At 48.0% G+C, this 23,130-nt stretch overlaps 1 protein-coding gene across 1 annotated transcript in view; it reads left to right on the top strand.

Annotated features, from left to right (window-relative positions):
• The first annotated feature begins 382 nt into the window (after positions 1 to 382).
• Abhd17c (abhydrolase domain containing 17C, depalmitoylase) overlaps positions 383 to 23,130 on the top strand; it is a 41,191-nt gene continuing 18,443 nt past the window's right edge. The window contains exon 1 of the mRNA XM_052712319.1: positions 383 to 1,095. Within this exon, the coding sequence (XP_052568279.1) occupies positions 533 to 1,095 (563 nt within the window). The 5' untranslated portion in view covers positions 383 to 532. The remainder of the gene's footprint in view (positions 1,096 to 23,130) is intronic.

Consider the following 23,130-nt stretch of genomic DNA (forward strand, 5'->3'; position numbering starts at 1 on the left):
CTCAACTCCTTTTTTTTTTTCCAGAGCCCCGCCCAAGACGAGATAAGCCCCACCCAAGGCACGGGAGCCCCGCCCAGATTCAGGGGCCTCGCTTCAGATCCGGAGAGCGTTGCAACGAGTAGCCCCGCCCAGACGCGCTAATCCCCGCCCAGAGGCGGGAGCCCCGCCCAGATATGGGAGTCTTGCTTCGGACTAGGGCGTCCGTTCGGATGGGTTGCCCCGCCCACCTGTGGGGGCGCGCCGCGCGGTAACCCGGAAGTGGCGGCAGCGTGCGGGGGCGGGGCGGCGCGCTCGAGCGGGCCATGGCCGCCGCCGCCGCCGCCGCCGGCTTTGTGTGCCTCGCGCAAGCCCCGGCCGTCCGCCCCTCGCCGGGGCTGCGGGGCCGCCGCTGACCCGCCCCGCTCGCCGCGTAGCGCCGGCCTGGCCCCGCCCCTGGCCTCTCCGCCTCCTCGGCCGGCCTCCGGCTCCCGGCGCGCGCCCTCTGCGCTCTCTGCGCTTCCCTCCCGCCCGCGGCGGGCTCCAGGCCGCCCCGATGCCCGAGCCCGGCCCCAGGATGAACGGTTTCTCGCTGGGCGAGCTGTGCTGGCTCTTCTGCTGCCCTCCTTGTCCGAGCCGCATCGCCGCCAAGCTGGCCTTCCTGCCGCCCGAACCCACCTACACGGTGCTGGCGCCCGAGCAGCGCGCGCCCGCGCCCGCTGCGACCCCCGCGCCCGCCCCGGCGGCTCAGCCCGCCGCGGCCGAGGAGGGCGCGGGCCCCGGCGCTTGCAGCCTGCACCTGAGCGAGCGCGCAGACTGGCAGTACTCGCAGCGCGAACTGGACGCCGTCGAGGTCTTCTTCTCACGCACGGCTCGCGACAACCGGCTGGGGTGCATGTTCGTGCGCTGCGCGCCCTCCAGCCGCTACACGTTGCTCTTCTCGCACGGCAACGCCGTGGACTTGGGTCAGATGTGTAGCTTCTACATCGGCCTGGGCTCGCGCATCAACTGCAACATCTTCTCCTACGACTACTCGGGCTACGGCGTGAGCTCCGGCAAGCCCTCCGAGAAGAACCTCTACGCCGACATCGACGCCGCGTGGCAGGCGCTGCGCACCCGGTGAGCCCCGAGCTGCGAGTGGGGTGCGGGCTTGTGCTTCTGGATCGTAGCATTCGCTCTGAACCGCCAGCCCTCGGGGCTGGAGAGCTCAGACTTAACTGGCCCGCGCGGCCTGGAGTCTTTGTGGCTCCGGTTAAACGCACGTGGCCGCCGTGGGGGGTGCTAACGTAAAGGCAAAACCAACTTGATTTGGGTTGAGTTGTGTGATGAGCTACTCTCAGACCCCAAAGGTCTGATGAAAGTGACCTTGGGGTTTTCAGTGCCTGTGAAAGCAGGGGCGAGACGGTGACCTCTAAAAGACTTTCCGAGTAGAAAGTATCCCTGGGGCGATGTCTGAACAGCCATTAAGGCAGGGGAGGGTCGGGTGTGGCGAGGACTTTGCCTCCTGGTGGGGCAGAGTAGCTGGCACCAGGAGATCAGGAAGTTAACTGATGTTGGCACCTTCCCAAAGCCCCACCACTAGCACAGGATGTCTTATAGGCCTGAGGGAATCTGTTGACCTTGAGTTAGCGTTCATAGAACAGGAAAAGTGTTTATTGAGGGTCTTTAACATGCCAGGCACAAATTGTCATTAGTCTGAGGATAGACCAGGTGAAGAAAAGAAAAAAAAAAAAGACAGAAAAAACTCTTTGAGTTTTACTCTGAACTTAGACAGATGTTTGGTTTGTGGGAAAGCCAAGTGACCTGACCTGTTTTGGTAATTGTGACCTTTCCCACTTAATCTCTATAGCACAGGTGGCATCCGTACCTGAGGTCCTGTCTGTAACGAGCTTGGATTTCTTCAAAGGAACGAGCCCCCAGAATAAGGACAATAGGCACTGTTGTTGTTAGAGACCTTCGTATAATCCTTGTGAAAAGTCTGTTTGCTGGGCTCAAGTACATGGCCAGTAGTAATGATTTTATTTCCATATGTGTTGCACATATGTTCATAAATTAAATTATCCCTTGTGCTTCTGGGAAAATGGCTTGTATAATAGAGAAGTGTTTCGTATCTCCTCTGTGTGTTGCTTGCTCAGATTCTTCTGAGGTCTTGGAGGAGATATCCTCAATTGGAGTGGAGCTTTTGGAAAATGGTGTAGGTAGACGAGGCTGCAGATGTCCTGATGGACTGGCTGAGAATCCACAAGTAGTTACATGCCACCTGTTCAGGAAAGGCTTTCAAAAGTATGCGTCACTAGCAGGGAGTGGTGGTGTGGGATATGCCTCAGCTCTCCGGAGGCTTGGAGGTTTGCTGAAAGTTTGAGGCTAGCCTGAGCTACATGGTGTGTTCTAGGTTGGCCACGTCGTAGTAAAACCTTGCCTGGAAGAAGTACGTGGGCTAGTCGGATGGTTCAGTGAATGGAGGCTGCTTTGCAGGGCCAGCCTGGTGACCAGAGTTTTATCCGTGGAATCCAAAGGTGGAAGGAGAGAGCTGGCTCTCCAAGGCTGTCCTGTCACCTCAGTAATTGTGCCCACACACGCCTTTCATATATACAAACACACAGGTTTTTTTTTTTCTTCACAGTTATTTTTAAAAAGCACATGTTGCACAATCTTGAACTACTAGAATCTGCCATAGTGTAGGTATTAAAAATAAATTTTGGTACTAGATGTTTGGAATTTCCATAAAAATTCCTACAGAACACTCCTCCTATGTGGGCCTGTCTTTATGGAAGTGAAAGCCTTTTGTAGGGTTGCCCCTTCACTCTGAGTGTGTGTCTGTGTCTGTCTTACCACATAGGTGAGGTGTAGCTACCTTCCGCAGTTCGTTGCATATAAGAAGCATTGTTTGGGGGTAAACTAAAATTTGAATTACCTGATATCTCTAAATTTTGCTTGTGGTCTATTTAATGTTATAACTAGAACTCATATTTAAATTAAGTGTGAATTTTGTTTTTAGTTTTTCGTTTCTTAAAAAACTGGTTTTGGAGACAGGGCTTTATGAATCATAGGCAGGCCTCAAACTCACAATGCAGCTGAGACGATCATCACCTCCTGCCTCTACTTCACAGGTGCTGGTGTTACAGGTGTGACACCCACCTCTGCCTCCCAGAATCTCAGAATTTGAAGACACCTTACAAATCCTCTAGTCCTGTACTTTCCCAGCCATTAGCCTGCCTGCCTACAGCAGGACGCTCGTTTTACATCTTGATCATGCTTTCACGAACACATTCATCTGTGGCTGCATATCTGAACCAAATGTTTCACAAAACATTCCCCCCTCCCCCAAGCGGGTGCTTTGCATAGCAGAATGTGTTCTGTTTCATTTGACTTAAAAAAAAAGAGTGCTGGGTGTGAAATGTGAAGAGTATTTCCCAGAGCCTGTGTGGGTACTGCTTTCATCCGCCCACCCCATTCTGACAGGAGGATAATCTCACAGCCAACCAGCAGGTCTGCTGACTGATACTTTGGAGCGCTTCCACCCTGATTTTTGTGTCATTGGATTTCTCAGAAGGTGTGAGTCTGGCTTATGGTAATCTAGACACTAGCTGATTCGGAGGCTGGTCAGGGTTCCTCGACCACCTTCCTTTAGCCTGGACTCCTGTCTTTCCTCTTACTCTATGTGGCCCTTCAGTAACGGCGTCTGGGCTAAGGCCAGTCCTGCCCTTTCCCAGCTCTGTTGAGGTCATTGCCATGGAAGGACATCTTCCATTCCCAGTACCAGTTCTTTTGGGCTGGTTCAGAACCCCTCTTCCAAACCCAAGTCTTTTGTGAGTGGTTTTCCTCCTCTGACTTCCTGGTTAATCAAACTGCACAGGTACTGCCTGGAGCGCTTGCTGCCTCCCAAGGTGTCTCTGTCCTGGCCCGTAGATTATTCCCGGAGAAATAAGTTGTATGAGTCAGAGCTAGGCAGCCCCAGTGTCCCAGGCACAGGACTGTGCCCTTCCTGAGCTCATGGCTGGCATTTTGAATGTACCCTTCATGGTAAGAGTGTTGATCCTAATGGGATTCTAGTTATATTAGGAGATCCTTTGTGTCCCCAACTTATGGCCCATGTGTTGAAGGCCTAGTCCCCAGTACAGTGTTCAGAAGTAGAACTTTGGGAGAAGTGATGGGATCACAAAGGCCCCACTTAGCCAACAGATTAATCTGTTATAGTTCTTAGTCAGATGGACTATTGGGAGGTGGGAACCTAGAAGAGAGCCTGATGGGAGGAGCTGATTCACTGCTGTGCTTCTGAAGGTTATGTCTTGCCCTGGTCTCTTCCTCTCTTCTCCCTGTTTCCTGGCTCCATAGGAGTGGTAGTGGGTGGGAAGGGACAGTTCTGCTTCATGCCTTTCTTCCTTGTATTATGCCTTGCCACAGGCCTAAAAGCAGCAGGGCCAGCTGCACTTGGATGGACAGAAGGCTTTGAAACCGTGAGCTAGCGTTAATCCACCTGAAGTTGTGTACTCCAGTGTCTGTCACAGCAGTGACGAGTAACTAACACACTTGCAGCCAGCACTCACTCCTTGCCTTGTGCTTGTTATGGCACTGTCACAGCTGCTGTTTAGTTGAAAGTTCCCTGAGGGAAGGGCCCCTGTCTTGTCTATTCCCCCACTCCAGCACTGGGCCTTAAAATACAGATCCTGGTTAAATATTTGTTCAGGGTGTTTCATTTATATACTGAGTGAGTACACTCTTGAGGAACTGAGTCGGTGCCTCGAAGATGCTAAACCTTTAGAGTTTAGTATCTGTGGGTCCAACCATCCACCAAAAGGGAGGCAAGGTGTTCAGTGCATTGACTAGTGGTCCTAGCCACTTTCAAGCTGTTCTTCTGACATTGTGGTGTCTGGTTGAACAAAAGAAGGATTCTTCTCATTCTTCGTTTGTCTTCTGTTTTCATCCACTACCTGTCTGTGCAGCACCTATGTGTTATTACTGTGATGTTAACAGAGAGCTGGAGTTCTCCCCAGCATGCAGAGCCACTTGCATGGCTAAAGGCAGGAAATCCCTTTTTAAAAAGGGTACAGAGGCAGAAAGGGGGATGTGCTATTTGGGGAAATAGGTTATTGTTTCAAAGATTTTAACATTTTCTGAAAAAAAGTGTTGGAGAGAGTTAGGGTTTGAAGGAGCTAGAAAGTGTGACCCAGTGTGGAAGAAGAAAGTTGGCATGTGCCCATAGAGAATAGCCACTAACTTGAGCCTGATGGTGAGCACCAGGAATGCAGGTGCATCATCTCTGCAGCCTGTGTGGACATCACAAGTGTACTGTCAATTGTAGCCGCTGCAGGCTTTGAAGCATTTGTAGAGAGGACACTGTAGATCGTGGGGTTTTGTGGGAGGCTGTGGTGTGCTTGAGTTGAGGGAAGAAAGTGGCTGATGGGTACAGGGCAGGGTGAGGATAGGTGGATCTAGGTAGGCTCTATGCATGCCCTTTAAGGAGACATCTCTTGGCAAGAGCGATTGCACACTATAGATGTTGGACTGTGACTTAGCGGGAATGAACCGAAATAAGCAACCCTCAAGAATGAGGTGCAGAGTAGGCAGAGTATTTTAGCTGAGTCTTCTGATCTAGAGACCCAGACAGTGGCATTCGTGATTTGGTTTGTTAGTGGGGTTTACTGATGTCATCCACAGAAGTCACATCTGAGCCTACTATTTGATGTAGGTGGTAAGGACAGTGGAGGGGAAATCATTTGGTAACAGAGAAAGCTGATGCAGAGAGGGGAGGTGAGAAAGGAGCTTTTGTGCCTTGGTAAGACCCAATATTTCATTCAGTCAGCAAACCAGTTATTAGGCATCGTCTGTCTGCTTCTCTCTCTGACAACTGAATTTAGAAGCAGCCGAACCTGTATCCACATGCTGGCTGTTTGGTAACTTTAATGTCTGCCATTCATAGGATCTGTGATTTGGGGAATCCTGTGACAGACAGGAAAGCTGTGTTAACATAGGTGCTGGGGACTTGAAAGGCACCTTCGGTTGGTTTTGAATAGTATTTAAAATTGGCACTCACAGGGTGTCATTGTCCTTAAGAGTAACACAGTTGCCTTTTCTGAGCATGGTGAAGTTGGTAGTGTAACCTCTTTGTTCTCAGAAGGAATACTGTGAATCAGTAAGGGAAAAAGCCTAGGATTTCTGCCTGATTCTGATCAGTAGTACGAAGACAGAACCTGCTTTGAGCACTTCTTGATAGGAGGAGAAAGCAGAGTAGTATTTATGGAAAGGAAATGTACTTGTCTCCTGGTATCCATGGGAGGCTGTTTCCAGGACCCCATGGATACAAAAATCCACAGCTCAAGTTCTTAGTAGAAAATGGCACAGAATTTGCATATAACCCACGTGCGTCCTTTAAATCATCTCTAGATTGCTTGTAATATCTATTGCAATGTAAATGCTATGTAAATAGTTGTTGAATTGTACAATTCGGGAAATAATGACCAGGCAAAGGTCTTGTTCAGTACACAGTTTGTATTTTCGATACTTCGATGGTGAATCTGCAGGTGTGCAACTTGTGGACCTAGAGGGCCAGCTGTCTGTGCTAGCTCTAGTTTCAGGAGCAGTGGGAGACTCCCCTTAGGAAGGAGGTGGCTCCTCCTCAGAGCAGATGTGTTCAGGCAAGGCAGCTTGAAAGTCAGGGTTGGGGTCTGTCTGCCTGTCTGCACAGAGCTCCCCTCTGGCTGCTCTCTCTTTCTCCCCATAGTTGGCTCTTAGGCTTACTGCCTTGCCCCTGCAGGGAACAGAGTCTGAGTTCTTGCCTCATCCCAGGGAAACTGCTGACTGGTTCTGTCTGATGGACCTTGAACTTCTGCCGTGATCCAGTTGCAGGAGAAAGGCTGTTTTCTCTGGTAATGTGTAACTCCTGCACGGGCCTGCTCTTCTCTCGGCATTTGACTTAGGATATTCTTGAAGACCCCTCCTCTAACATTCCGTCTTCAAGTCTGGAAGAAGGTTGGCTGGCTGTCCTGAGTCTACTCAGACCTTACCCTTAGGGTTCCTTTGCTACCTCTGCCTCCTCTCTTCTCCCTCCACCTTGAGCTTCTCTGTTTAGCGGTCATACTCCCAGGGGAGACTCTCAAGTCTGGCTGTAGAGATTGCGGAGTTCACCTGATCACAGCTTCCTCATCTGCACTGGCTTCTGCTAACCCCATGCTGAAGCTGGAGGTCTGTTCCACTCCCCACCCAAACAGTGACTTTTTTTTTTTTTTTGGTACAGTGTTCTATGTAACAGGCTCCTTGATTTTTATGAAAAGATAGGATTTTTTGTTTTGTTATTTGAGACAGGTTTCTCTGTGTAGCTTTGCGCTTTTCCTGGAACTCACTTGGTAGCCCAGGTTGGCCTCTAACTCACAGAGATCCGCTTGGCTCTGCCTCCCAAGTGCTGGGATTAAAGGCGTGCGCCACCACCGCCTGGCAAGATAGGATTTATAGACAGTAGATAGGTCAAACCTTTTGGATTTGGCAGGCAGTTCTAATTCAGCACTGCAACTCACTCACTCTATCACTTTGTCCCTTTGTGCTGTTGTAGTAGCAATAGATAATTTATAAAGAAGAGTAATTTCTTCCTTTTCCTTCTGCAGCCTGCGAAGTCTAAGATCAAGGACCACCAGGTTCTGTGGTGTGCTGAGGACCCTGCCTTGGCTTCCAGGAAGGTTCCTTGAATGCTGGCCACCTTTAGAGGGGCGGAAGCTAGAGTTGGGTGGGTGGATAGGGCTTTATTTACATTGCATTATCTTATGTTGGCCATCTTTAGGGGGAGGAAGGCTTCTCACAGGCTAGAGTTGGGTGGGTGGATGGGGCTTTATTTATGCTACACTATCTTGTGTTTGCTTACAGTGCCCTTCCTATAAAGAGTGTTTCTGAACCCTACCTACCCTTATCTCTGATTCCCTGTGGTTTCTCTCTATCCTATTTAGCATAGAAAGGGTCCTTTTACGGTAAGCCACTCTTACAGAAGGCATCCTTCCTTTGGGATGGGGGGGTGGGGCCATCTTGCTCCATCACCTCTTGAAGGTCCATCCTCTTGACTCTGGTACAGTGGGAATTAAGGTTCAGCGTTGGTCTTGGGAAGAGCTGCGGCAGATGCATAGCTCCACCGTGCCAGTGCTTCCTTCACATTTAATTGTCCTGCTCCTAGTGGGCTCTGCTTTCCATTCATTCTGGGTGTGTGACATAGAATCTTGGCCTTGAGGAACAGAGCACAGTTAATTCCTTAAACCTGGTCACTGGGGCAGTAATGTCACTGTTCTTCAGTGACTTCATGTGTGGGCACCTGATGAAAACCTGGGAGTGATGGTAGTGAACAGCCAAGGAAAATGGGGCACTTCCCACAGACACCAGGTGACACTGAAGGGTTGCTGGAAGAGCCTGCTGTGTGGATGCGAACAATCTGTAGGGCAGAGAAGGCAGGAGAGGGATGAGGGCAGAAGCTACACAGTGCAGGTGGGCTTGTGTGGCTTGGGCTGAAGGTCCCCAGCATGAGTCCAGTGGTTTATTTCTTCATTTAGGAGATTGACAGCTGGAACTGGTTTCCAGCTTCTGTCAGAATCACACAAGCAGGGTTGTTTTCATGGGTAGCCTGGAAAGGCACATTCCTGCCAGCCTGAGCTTTCAGGTGTTTTGTGATGAAGGAAACAAACTTTAGAATAACAGACTTGGATTTAGGTCTTGGCTGCGCCACTTACAAGTTGCTTGATGCCATTCAGATGCTGTGGCCTTCTCCAGCCTCCCTTGAGTAGCATAAGTGATAATGCTGTGTAAATGATAATACTTTCGCCAGGTCCTGATGCAACCTCCACACAGTGAGACAGTGCGGCACAAGAATGAGATGCCATTGCTGGGGATTGTTGATAGAACTGTTGGAGCTGCTGTATCAGATGATATTGGAGACCACTCCCACTGGTTACTATTCCCCCACCCTGTCTGTAAGGAGCCGTCCAAGCGGAGCCTCACTTTGGTGTGTGCTTAGAGCTGAGGGGGGGTGGGGCTCAGGATTTGTTGCTTTGGAGAATAGTGTGCAGTGGCATTGTGCTCCTACCAGGATGTTTATATTCTCAAAAGAGCTCTTTCCAGGAGCAGAAGCCTTACCTGTAACCCAATACCTTCAGTCACTTTGCAGGCTGTCCTTTGTATTGCTGCAGCCACAAGGGAGCCCTCTCGGATGCAGCAGGAGCCAGAGGCTTTGGGGGACGTCAGGACAGGAGTGAAACCTTGGCTCTTCTAGCCATTTATAACCTTCTAGCTGTCTTTTTGCTAAGGGGACAACCATAAGCAGTCACTTGCCCATTTCCTGAAGTTGGCCATGGACTTGAATCATGTTTCCTTTTAAAATATGAATGTTCCCATAATGCCTTGCACCTTCTATTCAGGGAGTGTTTTCAAGGCTGTGTAACGGAGCTCATTGATAAGTTCCATGATATTGATTCACTGTAGAACTAAAGGGCCGTGGCACCATGGTGAAACTGGAAACCTGTTTCCAGGAAGTCTGGCTTGCTCAAGCCCAGGGCTCAGGCGACAGTTAGCTGAGTATCAGTTACACACTGAGCCACTGCCTCTCAGCACAGGACTGCTTATATCTTCAAACAAAAAGGAACATAAAGAACCCCTGCGTGCTGCTTCACCTGACATTTTAAATGCTTAGAGTGAAGTATGGGCAGTTGCTTTGGGGAGGAGTGGAAAGCAGACCTATATTCAGAGTACATCCATCAGAGAGTGTGCTTACAGATGGGAAGTGTGACTGCTGACTGCCACTGTAGTGTTAGGGTTGGAACTCAGAAGAGAGCTCCAGCTTAGCCCCAGTTGACTTTAGTGATTGTCCTAGATGCAGCCAAACTCTGAAGTGATAGCAGTACTGACTGACTGTGAAGGTCCACGGTGCCGGAACAAGACCAGTTTTATTATTATTATTATGTGTATGTTAGTATATGTGCCACTGCGTGTGGGTGGATGCCAGAGGACAACTGTGTGGAGTGGGTTCTTGCTTCCACCTTGATGTGTGTTCCAGGGGATTGAACTCGGGGTGGGGGTAGAGCTTGAGCAGCAAGCCCTCTCTTGTGCTGTGGGATCTCTCCCAGCACATATTATTTTAATTTTTATATACCTCTTAGGAAAAGACTATTCACATGCTAATGTGCTTCTGTGCACATTTTATATTATAATTAGGCTAGATGAAGTAAGTTAAGAAATGAACATACCGACTTGGAGTTAATGGAAGACGTTAGTTTTTCTACGAGATTAGGAACATACTGAGCTAAAAATAAGCTTACAGAGGGGTAAGAGTTCGGGCTGTAATGGGTGTGTCACACAGATCATCATGGGTTCCTGCAGCTCAGGGTTCACGCTCTCAGGTGGCACCCACTGGCCTTTTCTTGTACCTAGGTTCAGTGTTCCGTAAAGACGGCCCACCCTTGTTCTGAGCCTGGAGAGCCCTCTACCATCATGGCTTCAAGCTGGAGAGCCCTTTGGCGCCTTTCCGCCTTCATCATGTATCTGAGCAGTCACTCATTTTCCTGATCTGCCACCTCTTTCCCATTACAGCCCTGGTCCCATCTGCTCTCTAGAGGTCCCTCTCCAGTCCTGGGTCAGGCATGACTCTGTGTGGTTCTCTTGGCGTGCTGCTGCTTCTCACACAGCTGCAACAGTCTGGCATGCCACGTTTGAGTTGGCGATCCCAAGGCTGGTGTGAGGGTGTGTGATCTAAACCTTAGGACACTGGGACTTGTAAGCTTGTGAAGTAGGCAGTGGAGGAACCTGCGGAGTGACTGGTTTTTAGCTATCATCCTTCCCCTGACATTTGCTGCAATTGTTCACCTGGGTGGCGAAGCATGGGAAGCATGTCACTGTAGTGTGACAGACTTGACATTGTGTTTTGAAGTATATATACTGCTTGGTTGTTTGAAGATAGGGTCTCTCTCTAGCCCAGGCTGGCCTGGAACTCATGGCATTCCTCAGCCTCTGAGTATAACCACCATACTCAGCTGTTATACAACATATGCGCAGTTTTGCTGGTTTTAAAGCTCATTGTGGCCTTGGTCGTAGGCTTCGGTGAATACTTGTTGATCCTGTTCTTGTTTGTCACCCTCCTGTGCCAGCCCGTACAGCTTCAGTAGTGTGTGATGTTCAGGCGCTGTTGAGCAGCCTGCCTCGTGGTCCCTTTGCTCACTTTATCCTCTCCGACTGGCACCACTGCACGGCACACACCTGTGGTCCCATCTTGCCCCTCTAGTCACCTGGCCTGAACTGCTGCAAGGATTTGGAATTCTCAAACACCCACCCCCTTGTGGCTCACCTCACATCCTGTTGGGTCTGCTTACTGACGGGTGTGTTAGGTGTCCTCTGTGACCCTGGCATTCTGACTAAACAAAGCAAATCCTGGCCTGGAGATGTTTCTGTTCACAAGTGCTGATGGCAAACACTGCTCATGATAATGAGCCACGTAGTAGAGCACAGAAAGTGTTGTAGAAAAACCAGCTCGGCACACTGCTGTGAGGACTGGAGGGTGGGGCTGTGGCGACCATTAGAAAAGGGTGGCTAGGGTTTGCTCCCTCTCAAGAGGGACGTGGCCTGAAGCAGTGGGAGAGTTGTATGTAGGAGAGGGCTGAGAGGTCCCAGGGTTGGAGTGTGCCTGGCACATGCAGAGTGTCAAGGAAGTCAGAGAGGCTGGGAAGGGAAAGTCAATGGTTCCAAGGAGGAAGACAGTAGATGAGGACCCCTGCAGGACATGGAAGTTGTGGGAGGGCTTTGGGTAGAGATGTGATGTGATTTGATGTAGGTGTTAGCCCCTTAGGGATGTGCTCTTGATAAGGTTTCAGGATGGGGGCTGCACCACTAGAAAAGAAAGACCAGTGAGGACGTGACTGGAGTGTCTCAGGTGACAGTGATGAGGCAGTGTGCTCTAAGTTTGGGTGTATTGTAAAGGTAAAGCCAACAGTATCTCCTGATGCAGAATGGAGAATGGCAATGTCAGAAATGACAGCAGGAGCCAGCGGGGACACACTCCTGTAATCCCAGCTCTTGCTGGCATCCCGGCACATGGAGCAGAGGAACGAGAATCACAAGTCCAAGGCCAGCTTAGGCTACATCCTGTCTCAAGTAAATAGATGAATAAACCTACACATAGGTACTAGGATGGGGCTTGCGGGGTAGGCAAGCTGCCCTTGTTTCTGTAGAACACATAGGAGTGTCCTGTTGGGCTTCTGAGTTTGAGGTGCCCATCAGACATGGAGTGGAGATGGAGAAGAAGCCGTAGAGCACACATGTGGAATTCAGGAGTGGTCTGGGTTAGAGCTATGTAGCTAGAGTTTTCCTGCCTGGCCCACAGTCAGGACAAATCTCTCTCATCCGCCAGTCCCAAGCCGCTCAAACCCGATCAAGTAAGCACAGACACTTATATTGGTTTCAAACTGTATGGCCGTGGCAGGCTTCTTGTTAACTGTTCTTATAGCTTAAATTAATCCATTTCTATTAATCTATACCTTGCCACGTGGCTTGTGGCTTACCGGTATTTTACATCTTTCTTGTCCTGATGGCGGCTGGCAGTGTCTCCTCTCACCCAGTTTTCTGTTCTCTCAATTCTCCTCTCTGTTAGTCCCGCCTTACTTCCTGCCTGGCCACTGACCAATCAGTGATTTATTCATTGACCAATCAACAACCATGGCGGCTGGCAGTGTCTCCTCTCACCCAGTTTTCTGTTCTCTCAATTCTCCTCTCTGTTAGTCCCGCCTTACTTCCTGCCTGGCCACTGACCAATCAGTGATTTATTCATTGACCAATCAACAACACATTTGACATATAGACCATCCCACAGCAGAGCTAAGTTTGAGAATTAAGAAAGGGATCTATTGAAAACAAACAGGAAAAGAAAACCAAACCAAACCACCTATGCTGGCTAGTCTTAGGTTAACTTGACACAAGCTAGCGTCATTTGAAAAGAGAGAACCTCAGTTGAGAAATGACCTCCTTAAGATTCAGCTGCAAAGCATTTTTTTTTATTAGTGATTGATGAGGGAGGGCCCAGCCCATTGTGGGTGGTGCCATCCCTGGGCTGGAAGTCCTGGGTTCTATAAGAAAGCAGGCTAAGCAAGCCATGAGGAGCAAGCCAGTAAACAGCATCTCTCCGTGACCTCTGTATTCGCTCCCCTCTCTAGGTTCCTACCTTGTCTTGACTTCTTTTGATGATGAACAGCCATATGGAATTGTCAGCCAAATAAACCCTTTCATCCCCAATTTACTATGGTGTTTTGTTGCAGCAATAGAAACTGCCCAAGATAACACATGAAAGAGTTGTCCGTTTGGGGCCAGCAAGATGACTCAGTAGGTGGAAGTACATGCCACTAAGCCTGACAACTTAAGTTTGAGCACTGGAACTTGCCCAGTGCAAGGAGAGAATTCCTACGAGATGCACACCCTCCCGCAACACACAGCACATGAATGGATGAATGTAAATTTAAAAAGTTAAAACAAAAGAGTTGCCATTTTTGCTGGAATCCGCATGCTTCTGTTACTGTCCTTGCCAGGGTAACCCTGCAAGAACTCTCTTCAGTCCGTTTTCTCCTTCCAGTGTCTCTGTGGTTGGTGTTTCCACAGGTCCAGAAGAGTCTGGTGCTGAAGGACAGATCACTCATGGCTGGCCTATTTTTCTTTGGGAGAGAACTTCTTGGAGTCAGATTGTGTGTGTTCTGTCTGCCTAGCTTGTCTGTCTGGGGAGCCATCACTGGTTTCCCTTGTCCCATTGAGCTCCCCGAAGCCCTAGAAGGTTCTTTGTGCTCACCTTTTTGTTTGTGCAATGCTGGTTGTGCATCGCAGCTTTGACAGCAGTCTCCATGACTGCATGCTTGCTGGCTTCCACTGGATCCATTTGGAAAAGTCCTCCTGGCCTGGCCTGGTGTGCTCTTGATCTTTTGATGTGTGAAGTGCCAGAGACCCACGGGATGAAGGATGGTGAAGGATAACATTTTCATTTCCACAGTGCTGGCTGTCTGTCTGTCTTCCTATTTCCCCTCTGAACTGAAAGTGGGACAAGTGTTTCTTGGGACTTTCACAAGCTTCTTCTCAAGTTCATTCTTAGCCTCTTAACTTTACATTTGCCAGAGAACTTCAAAGTTAATTAACACCCCAAACAATTGGAATCTAAATCTGATAGGAGTTGGAGTTGTCTCTTGTAGAATGAAAGACTGCTACCTGTATTTTCGGAAGTGGGACTCCCTCCATCCCAAAGGCTTGGCTTCTCTCTGCCCATTTCTGGCTGTCGTGTGCTATCTGGAATCCTCTGGCTCCTGGTTCCTTGCCACCCTTACGCTCGCCCTGCCCACACAGCAGACTTCCCTGTCTCCACTCTGATCGCTCTGATTTTTGCCTCTGCTGGGTTTGGTTCCTCCCTAGTCCTCTGAGTAGCGTGTCTGTGTCCGCCTTCTCCTGGGAATGTAACTTCCTTGAGGAAAGACGCAGTAATAACTAATTATTCTTAGACTTAGTGGGTGCCTGATGCCTTCTTCCTGCAGAGCTGGTCCTACCTGCTCTGGTAGCGTTAGTGGATGGGTAGACAATCTGAAGCACTGGATTTATGTTTAGGACCCTTTTCCTTTTCAGATTCAAGATCATAGGTCTTGATCTCCTTAATTCCAGCCATAAAAGCATCAGTCAGGTAGCTGGTGCAGTCTTAGACTTTTTTCTGTGAAGTCCTTCTTTAGGGTTGAATGTGGAAGTGTACCTTAGCCCAGGGAAGGTACAGGGATCTTGGGTGTAAGGCCTTGAAAATTGAGGTCTTGTTGATAGCTTTCGATTCAGTTCCTTAAACCAGTCCTGATGAAAGATGAAACTTGCTTTCTTAGAAAATCAACACCTCCATATCTGCATTCCAAAAAGGTGATCAAATTGTTTAGAGGGGACAGGATGTGTGTGTGTGTGTGTGTGTGTGTGTGTGTGTGTGTGTGTGTGTGTGTGTGTGTGTGTGTGTTGGGTGCAAGTTAGCCACTATCAGAGAATTAACTACCATCCTCAATATGTATATGTGCCGCCTTCTCGTTCCGTTTTTATAGTACTTGTAAGAATGGTTGTGGTTATTCCAAATACTGTCAGCCAGCAATGCCGAGAATGTGGCTTCACTAACTGCTTGACTGTTGCTTCATCCCCTCTGGTCTGTGAGAGAGTGGAACTCCCTTTCCCCCGTACCGTGTTATTTGTGGAAAGCCACTTGATTTGGAAAATCTCAGTTGTAAGCAAAGTAAGGAAATATGGGAATAAACCCCGTGATACTAGTGTTCATCTTTCAGTGGTTACTGCCACCCTGCCACCCAGCACCCATCTCCACTCACTCCGGCTGCTCTCAGTACTTGCTGTAGGCTGTTCCTTTTCAAAGGAAGAGTGTAAAAGCATTGAAATGCAGCCATGCTGGCCCTCTGGCTCCTGGCGGATCTCATTATCTGGTTTGGTGGTGAGCAGGTGTGGCACCCCCCTTCTTCACCGTACAGTAGACACAGCACTAGATGACGGCTGGAGGAGGGCTGATGTGTGATGACCTGAAGGGACTTGCACATAGATGCAGTACAGATAGTGAGAAGGAAGGCTCTAGGTTATAGCTGACTAGTCTGACATCAGTCATGCAAAGATGACAGACAGATCAGTGACAGAGAATAGGTCAGAACCCTAGGGGAGCAGTGGCTTCTGGGTGACCACCAAAACGCAGATGGCGGGTGCTGTCTTGGGGCCTCAGTGCCTCTATTTGTTGTAATAAGAGTTTTGTACCCATTCTGCTGAGGCAGCATTGGTAAGTGGCAGTTTTGTGCTGAAAACATTTATTTTACCTATTACATATTTTTAGCACACATCTATGAAGCAGGGACTGTGGTTGACCCATTTCACAGGTATAGAAACTAAAGACTAGGGAAAAATGAGTGGTTTGCCTTGGGTCACATATTAAACTTATCAAAGCAGAGTTTGACCCCAGGTGGGCTGACCTTGGGGTCTGTGTTCTATGTCCTCAGATCAGGTGATGCTCTACATTTTGTGTGTGTGTGTGTGTGTGTGTGTGTGTGTGTGTGTGTTGTGGGGGACACTCAAGCCTGAGTGCAGAAAGCAAGATCAGAATTTAGAGGTTTGTGTGCCAATTATAATTTTCACTGTTCGTTTCTTTTATTTATTTTTTATTATTGCTATTATTATTATTATTAATTTTTGGTTGTTCGGTTTTTTGTTTTTCCAGACAGGGTTTCTCTGTGTAATTTTGGAGCCTGTCCTGGAACTCACTGTGTAGACCAGGCTGGCCTTGAACTCTCAGAGATCCATCTGCCTCTGCCTCCTAAGGGTTGGGATTAAAGGCATGTGCCACCACCTGGCTCACTGTTTGGTTTTGCCTTTGGTGTGCATCAGTTGTGTAGCCTGTTTCAAGTCATGCACAGGCTCACATCTGCTCTCATCTAAAGTGCAAATGCCAGTGCAGTTGGTGTATGTTTCTACGTCATGTATTCACATTAGATCTGGGCAGACAATAAACAAAATGTGTAGAAATTTCAGTCTTTGGACAAATTGAGCCCCTGGTGTGTCTGTGTTGGGTGCAGGGCTAAATACCAGGTAGGGGCTTATGTTGCACACACACACACACACACACACACACACACACACACACAGGATTTAGTTTGCATCTGAGAAGATGACTTTGAACACCTTTATACAGTACCCCTCAGGGACTCAGGGACTCATAGCTGTTGTCTGACAGACAGTATTCTGTGTCTGGCTCTGGAAACCATGTGGAAGAAGGAAACAGTGAGCAGTTGCTTGCACTCCTGACTGTTTTGTGTGTGTGTGTTTGTGTGTGTGTGTGTGTGTACACGCGCACGCTCCTGACTGAACCTTACACTTCAGGTTCCTCTGTAAAATGGGTATTTTTAAGGTTGTTCTGCTGACTGTGGTGGCGCACGCCTTTAGTCCCAGCACTCGGGAGGCAGAGGCAGATGGATCTCTGTGAGTTGGAGGCCAGCCTGGTCTACAGAGTGAGTTCCAAGACAGCCAGGGCTACATAGAGAAACCCTGTCTCGAAAAACAAACAAACAAAAAAAAAGAGTTGTTCCCAGTGTTTCCAAAGTTTTGTTTTTTTTTTAAGAAAACTGAAAGAAAGAGAAATGAGTCAGCTCAGAGTGTAGATAGTCCTTAGAGATTTGAAAGAGATCAACCTGGTGTTTCTAAAGGGGTTGCAGTCTTCAAAGTGCTCCCAAACCTTTGATCTGAGAACAGTTCTGTGGGAACAGCAGGAGAGATACTGCTTCCACTTGGGGAGTTCAGGAGGGAGCCAGTGAGCAGTAGTTTAGCTGAGCCAGGGGCTGAGGAGTAAGTATCAGCTGCCATTTCTCTTGCCGTCTGAACATTCCAGTGACCACCTGCCTCAGTCAATCTGTTGGCAGTTGCTTCCAAGTAGTGTCTTCTGTATTTAACCCCGCCCCGCTTAGGGCAGTTGAGTGTTCCACCTCACTCACTGATACTCCTGTAATGGATGATGGTTAGTGATTAACTCAGTTAATTTTTTTATTTTTTATTTTGAAATGCTCTAATTTCGCTCAGACTTCGAACCTGTAGTGTAGCCACTGTGGGAATAATACCATTTAAATAGGGAATCTCTTCAGGGGTATTGGAATACTTAAAAAGTCAGTTTGATTTCTTTTTGGAGCTTAAATTAGCATTGCAGGTACCTTCCCTACTGAAGTTGTGTAGACTCAGGGTGTAGAGTGCTTGTCTTCAGCAGCAGCTGCTCAGAGGACTGGCACTGGGCAGTTCTGTGATGATTTCCTGACCTAAGGACTTCTCTCCCGACAGGCTTGTTTCATGACCATAGGAACCCAGTTGGAGGTATGATTCATAGCTCGTTAGCTGTTGGCACATTGCTCTCAAAGTTTAGAAAGTGGTGGTGGCTCTTAGTCCTCAGCAAGGGGATTGGAGACCCATCCAGACAGTCCGCAGGCAACTGTGCTGAATGGAGCCTCCTGATCCCACTCAAGTTTAGTCTTAAATTAGCCAGAGAGATTCAGAGGCATGGCCACTTGTGATGAAAAAGGCTGTGCCCTGTAAAACTCTTGGTACTTGTCAGTGGGTTTTAAGAGTTTGCCCTTTCCGTTATTAAAACTATTGCGACAGTCACATGATCCTTGGTGGAATCATGAGAATGGGAATGATCCTATAGACTCCTGATGCCAATGGTACAAGAAGACATTTTGACTTCACGGTAAAGTAGGAAAGCAAGAAGCGAAAGCAATGCCAGTTCCTGGAAAGCCAAATGCAGAAACGACTGCCTTTCTGCTTTGTACTGCAGTCACTGATTGCTACTGAATTTTTGCAAACTTAGTATCCCCCTTACTTTATTTGCGGGAGGAAAGGAGCAGTTTGACAAGTATGAAAACTGGACCACTAGGATGAACTCATCGTGACTCAGGACTTAGTTCCTCTCAAAAAGTCCTAGTGCCAAGTCCGGAGTTCAGTTACTTATTTTGTTGTACTGGAGATGTAACCTGTGGCCTTGTTCATGTCAGCAAGTACACCAGGACTGAGCCACACTCCCGACATGAGATTTGGTTGATGGAATTACCAGGTTGTTGATACTTTTTATGACCTCATCTATCAGTTTATGTTGGTTGTTTTAAAATGTACCAGGTTTGCCTTGGACAAAAGCTAGGGAAGTGGTCATCCACCTCCTGTGTGTTTTCTGTCCTGCTCTCTCTCCTGCCTCCAAGCCCAGTGTGCATCTCTGCAAATAGTGGGTCAAGCAGAACTGCAGACAGTGTCAGGGGAGGTTTCATTGAGAGCTGAAGAGAAAGGTAGTCTCCTGGTTATGTCTTGACTTTTAAAGATGATTTTGTACTTTCTTATAAGTGTTCCGTAAGTGTCCCTTCTCCCTTTATAATTGAATATGCACTCGTCCAGAGACTAGTGTACAGAGAAAAAAAAATCAAAGCTTGGTGTGCTGAATCCTTTTTATCTTTACCGAAGTCATTTCAAACACATGTGTCTTGTATATATTATTAGCTTTAGCACTTTCATTTTTCCATTTCCCACCCATTTTCATACAGTTCTTATTTGGGGCTAAAGATGAGCACAGATGTTGGAGTGCTTGCCTATTCTCAATTCTCAATTCTCAGTACTGCATAAGCTGGGCATGATGCCCTACGCCTGGAATTCCAGCACAAGGAGACAGAAAGAGGATGAGGAATCCCAGGCCAGCCTTAGCTGTAGAGTGACGGACCCTGAAAGCCTTCTTTGGCACCTGGTATGTGTCTTTCCAAGTGGTGGATATTGCACCTAGCAGAAGCCCAAAGCTCTCCCTCACTTGGGTTCCTGGGAGCTCAGATGCTCCAGTTCTGGGACACCTGTAGCAGACAGGGCCTCCTGCATCGGGGTTCTGCTAATTCACGATACAGCTGGCCAGTGGCAGGACAGTCAGTCACAGCAGTGGGATGCCAGGAAGGTCAGGTGTGGGGAAGCAGGCTTGTTTAGGAACTTGGGTACTCTGTGTGTTTAGCAGTGTCATTTCACACAGACCTGTGATGAGACTAATCCCATGTTGTTTTCCCTGTGTGACCTGTTGCCAGAGCAAGTCTCTAGCTTAGTGTTAACTTTTTAAAACCAGCTTTGAGTATTTTCGAAACACTGATAGTAAATACCTTCTTGAAGGTCAGACATGATGGCACATGTCTTTAATTCCAACACAAGGGAGGCAGAGACAGGAGGACCTTTGAGTTCAAGGCCAGCCTGGTCTACTTAGGGAGTTCCAGACCAGCCAGGGGTACACAATGAGATCCTGTCTGCAAAGAAAAAATAAATAAATAAGTAAATGTGTTCTTGTAATTTTGAGCAGCATGCTTCTTCCATATCCCCTTGTCACTGATCTTGTTAATACTTTTGGAGAATGGAAGCCTCAGATGTGAGTTTTTGTGTGGAGTGTTAGGAGCCAGCACCATCCAGGTATCCTCTGTGTTCCTCTTGTTCCCCAACAGGATTCTAAAAGCAAGACAGCCTGACTGAGCAGGGAGGAAGACAGCCAGCAGGACTGAGTTGATTCAGATGCATGTTCAAAGGCAGGGGAGGGTGAAAAGCTTTCCCTGCAGTCAGAGCCCCCAAGGCAGCTGTGGCCAGCTGTTAGAGAAAGCTGTTTGCCCAGCCAGATAGGCATTTAAGTAAATTGGACTTTCTGCTGAACTGAGGGTAGAGCTCCAAAGTCTAGGGCTCTCAAGGGTTTGTTTACTTGAGGGATCCAGAGCACTGTGCTGGGGGCAGACACTTAGCGGGAAGAGGTAGCCAGATCTTTGTCTGAGGAGCTGCAGTCTGGCTGTAGCTTACAGATCTTCAGAGCTGGTGTGTGCCCTTTTAAACTTCAAAACTTAAGAGCAATTTGTGATAAAACAGGTCTAAAATATCTTTATGTGCTTCCTTTCCATTCTAAGCAGAAAATGAATGGCGTAATCATTTATTAATGACTCTGGATCATCATTAGGAAACTGGGTATTCTACTGTGTAGTTTTTGATTGATTGCTGACTTAATATCTTGTCTAGTGGGAGGTCTGTTATAAATGGGGATGAATGACAGTAAGAGGAGGAAAGGGTGACCGGAAACAAGATGGAGCCATACAGGAGGTTCAGAAGTGCTTCTGTGATGACCTGAAGTTTGTTGGATAGAGCTGTCATGTTTGTTGGGTTGATGGTGTTTCTACACGAAAGTGCCTTGGAGTGCTCCCTTGTCTGCCCCATCTTTTCCCTCTTCTTCCTCAGCCTTCTTATGCCTACTTTTCTTGAAGGTAGAGTTTTCCTGGCCCAGTTTTTTTCTTGGGATCCTTGTCTATGGTGAGTTCCACTAGAGGAGAACAGAGTTTTGATTATGACAAGTACCACCAGCAGCATGTACCCAATGGTATTTTCTCTCCACATTAGTTATATCATCCCCATTTTTATGTTCTTCTGCTCTGGAACCTTGCAGAATAACCAGTCAACTTGTCCAGGAATCACAGGGAAAGGCATGGTAGCATGGGTGAACATTTCATTCAGAGATGCTAGTGTCTGTGAGTGTCCTAGGTTGAATTAACTGACAATGACACAGCCTAGAATCACTAGAGGGGTACATAAGTCTCAATTGTCAGGTTGATCTGTGAGTCTGTCTTTGGGGGACTTCTTGGTAGTTAATAATGTAGGAAGTCCCAGCCCATTTTGGGCGGGTAATACTGGGCTGTATATGGAGAGTGAGCCAGCAAGTTACTTTCCTTCATGGCTTCTGCCTTGAGTTACTGCCCTTGCTCCACTCAGTGATGGACTGTAACCTGGAAGTATAAGCCAGACAAACTCCTTCCTCCACAAGCTGTTTTTGCTTACAGTGTCTTATCACAGCAGCAGAAAGAAAATGAATGCCACTGTACTCATCCAGACTTGTCCCAAATAATTCAGAATGTTTTCTCTTCCATGCTAAGCTATTGCAGACCTTTGAAGTAGAGATGACCTAACTTGTTCTCTGATGTCCTGAGGATGCTGGGCTGCTACAGGCAGGTGTGACTGGGAATCCTGCTCCATGCATTTGGCACATGTCACCATCCCCAAGTCTTTTGTGCACCGAGCTTCATATTGTAGTTCAGTGTTGCTGTGACTTTGGTTATGTGGATGGTCGGGATGATGGCTAGGAAGTGCCATTGCTTCAGCAGCTGGTGCTCCCAATGTTTTTCGTGTTAGCTATCATTGTGATTTCTCTTTGATTCAGGATTGTTCAGAAAAGTTTTTTCTTAATGCTACATTTTTCTAAAATGCCAAGGATTTCTCCTGTTCTGGGTTAACCACTTCTTTATTCTTGTGCTGGTCATTCACATTGCAGTGAGAAAGGATCGTTCCCATGGCATTTACTGTGATTCTTGAGTTCAGTCCCTTTCAGCACTTTATAGACAGCACATGTCTAAGTGGTTTCCTTCTGACAGTCTGCTCCAGTATACTCATAGTTGTCTGGTGCTAGGAGTTGAAGTAAGTTCAGTCTGAGGTCACAGGTAGCCCTGTTCCAGTCTTGCAGAGGAAGAGAGAAATGTTAAGCTGAAAGTGCAGAGAGAAAATCCATTAGCTCACTTGTAAACGCTGTAGTGGGCATGATTAGTTCTTAAGAGCTGTGACCCCCTTCCTTCCATGACAGAACTCTGAATCACTGAGAATCGTGACCTGATATGCAGGGCATTATACAGAGACTGGGGCCTCTAGCTCAGGGAGGGTATGTGAAGTTATCTGGCTACTTGAGAAATTGAAGGTGAGAAATTCCAACTATGTGGCTCTTTGGCAGGTGGCATTCAGAGCTCCACTGCACATGTGATAAAGCACGTTCTTTGTGCCCTGCCAGCCTTCTGTGCTGGGGCTGTGAATAGTCCACATTTTTTGGAGGCTCTCTTGATCCTTCAGCTAACCATCATTGTCATAGCATGGCATTCTTTTAAAACTGGAACATGGCCAGAGTGTGAAAATAAAGTTTCTTTGAAGTAACTGGGAATGCTAGGTGAGAGAGAAGGGAAGTGGCTGCTTAAAGCTGTCACCGAGTGTGCCTGTGGTCCCTGGAACCAGTGGCTGGCCAGACTGCTCTCACGGGCCATGCTTTGACTGCATCGCTGTGATTCTGGGGCCTCTTCCTAAGATTTGTACTTCATCCTTGGAATCATGAGTGTGGCATTATGGGAAAGGCCCAAGGACTTCCTTATGTACTTGGGGAGGCTTTCTTTCCTGACTTCATATTACTGTGTAGCAAGGCTGCTCTCATTGGCCCTCACCAGCCTTTACTGGTCTTCTGTGGAGACACGGAGGCGGGCACCAGACTTGGACTCAGTTTACCCGACTGGAGGGAGCTGGGGGTCTGTGTAATGGAGCCGGCAATGCCAGATTGGTGCTAGGATCGGAGACAAGGTGTGTAGAATGGGTTCTGCTGTGTGCTAGGCATTTGCAAATGGCGAGATCAAACCACTGCTGTAACAGAATTGTCTGCCATGAGTACATGGCTTCCTTACATACAGATACAAGTGGCCCACGGTGTGCAGAGATTCTCGAAGAACCAGACTCTTGTTCATATCAGGCCTGAGCCACAGGTAGTAACACCTAGGTGTTGGGCTGTTCCACTTGCTTGCACTTAGTAAGGTTGAGCCTGTAGGGGGC

This window comes from Peromyscus californicus, unplaced genomic scaffold (genome assembly GCF_007827085.1).
Source record: "Peromyscus californicus insignis strain IS unplaced genomic scaffold, ASM782708v3 Scaffold_4__1_contigs__length_199733344, whole genome shotgun sequence".
Classification (NCBI taxonomy): domain Eukaryota; kingdom Metazoa; phylum Chordata; class Mammalia; order Rodentia; family Cricetidae; genus Peromyscus; species Peromyscus californicus.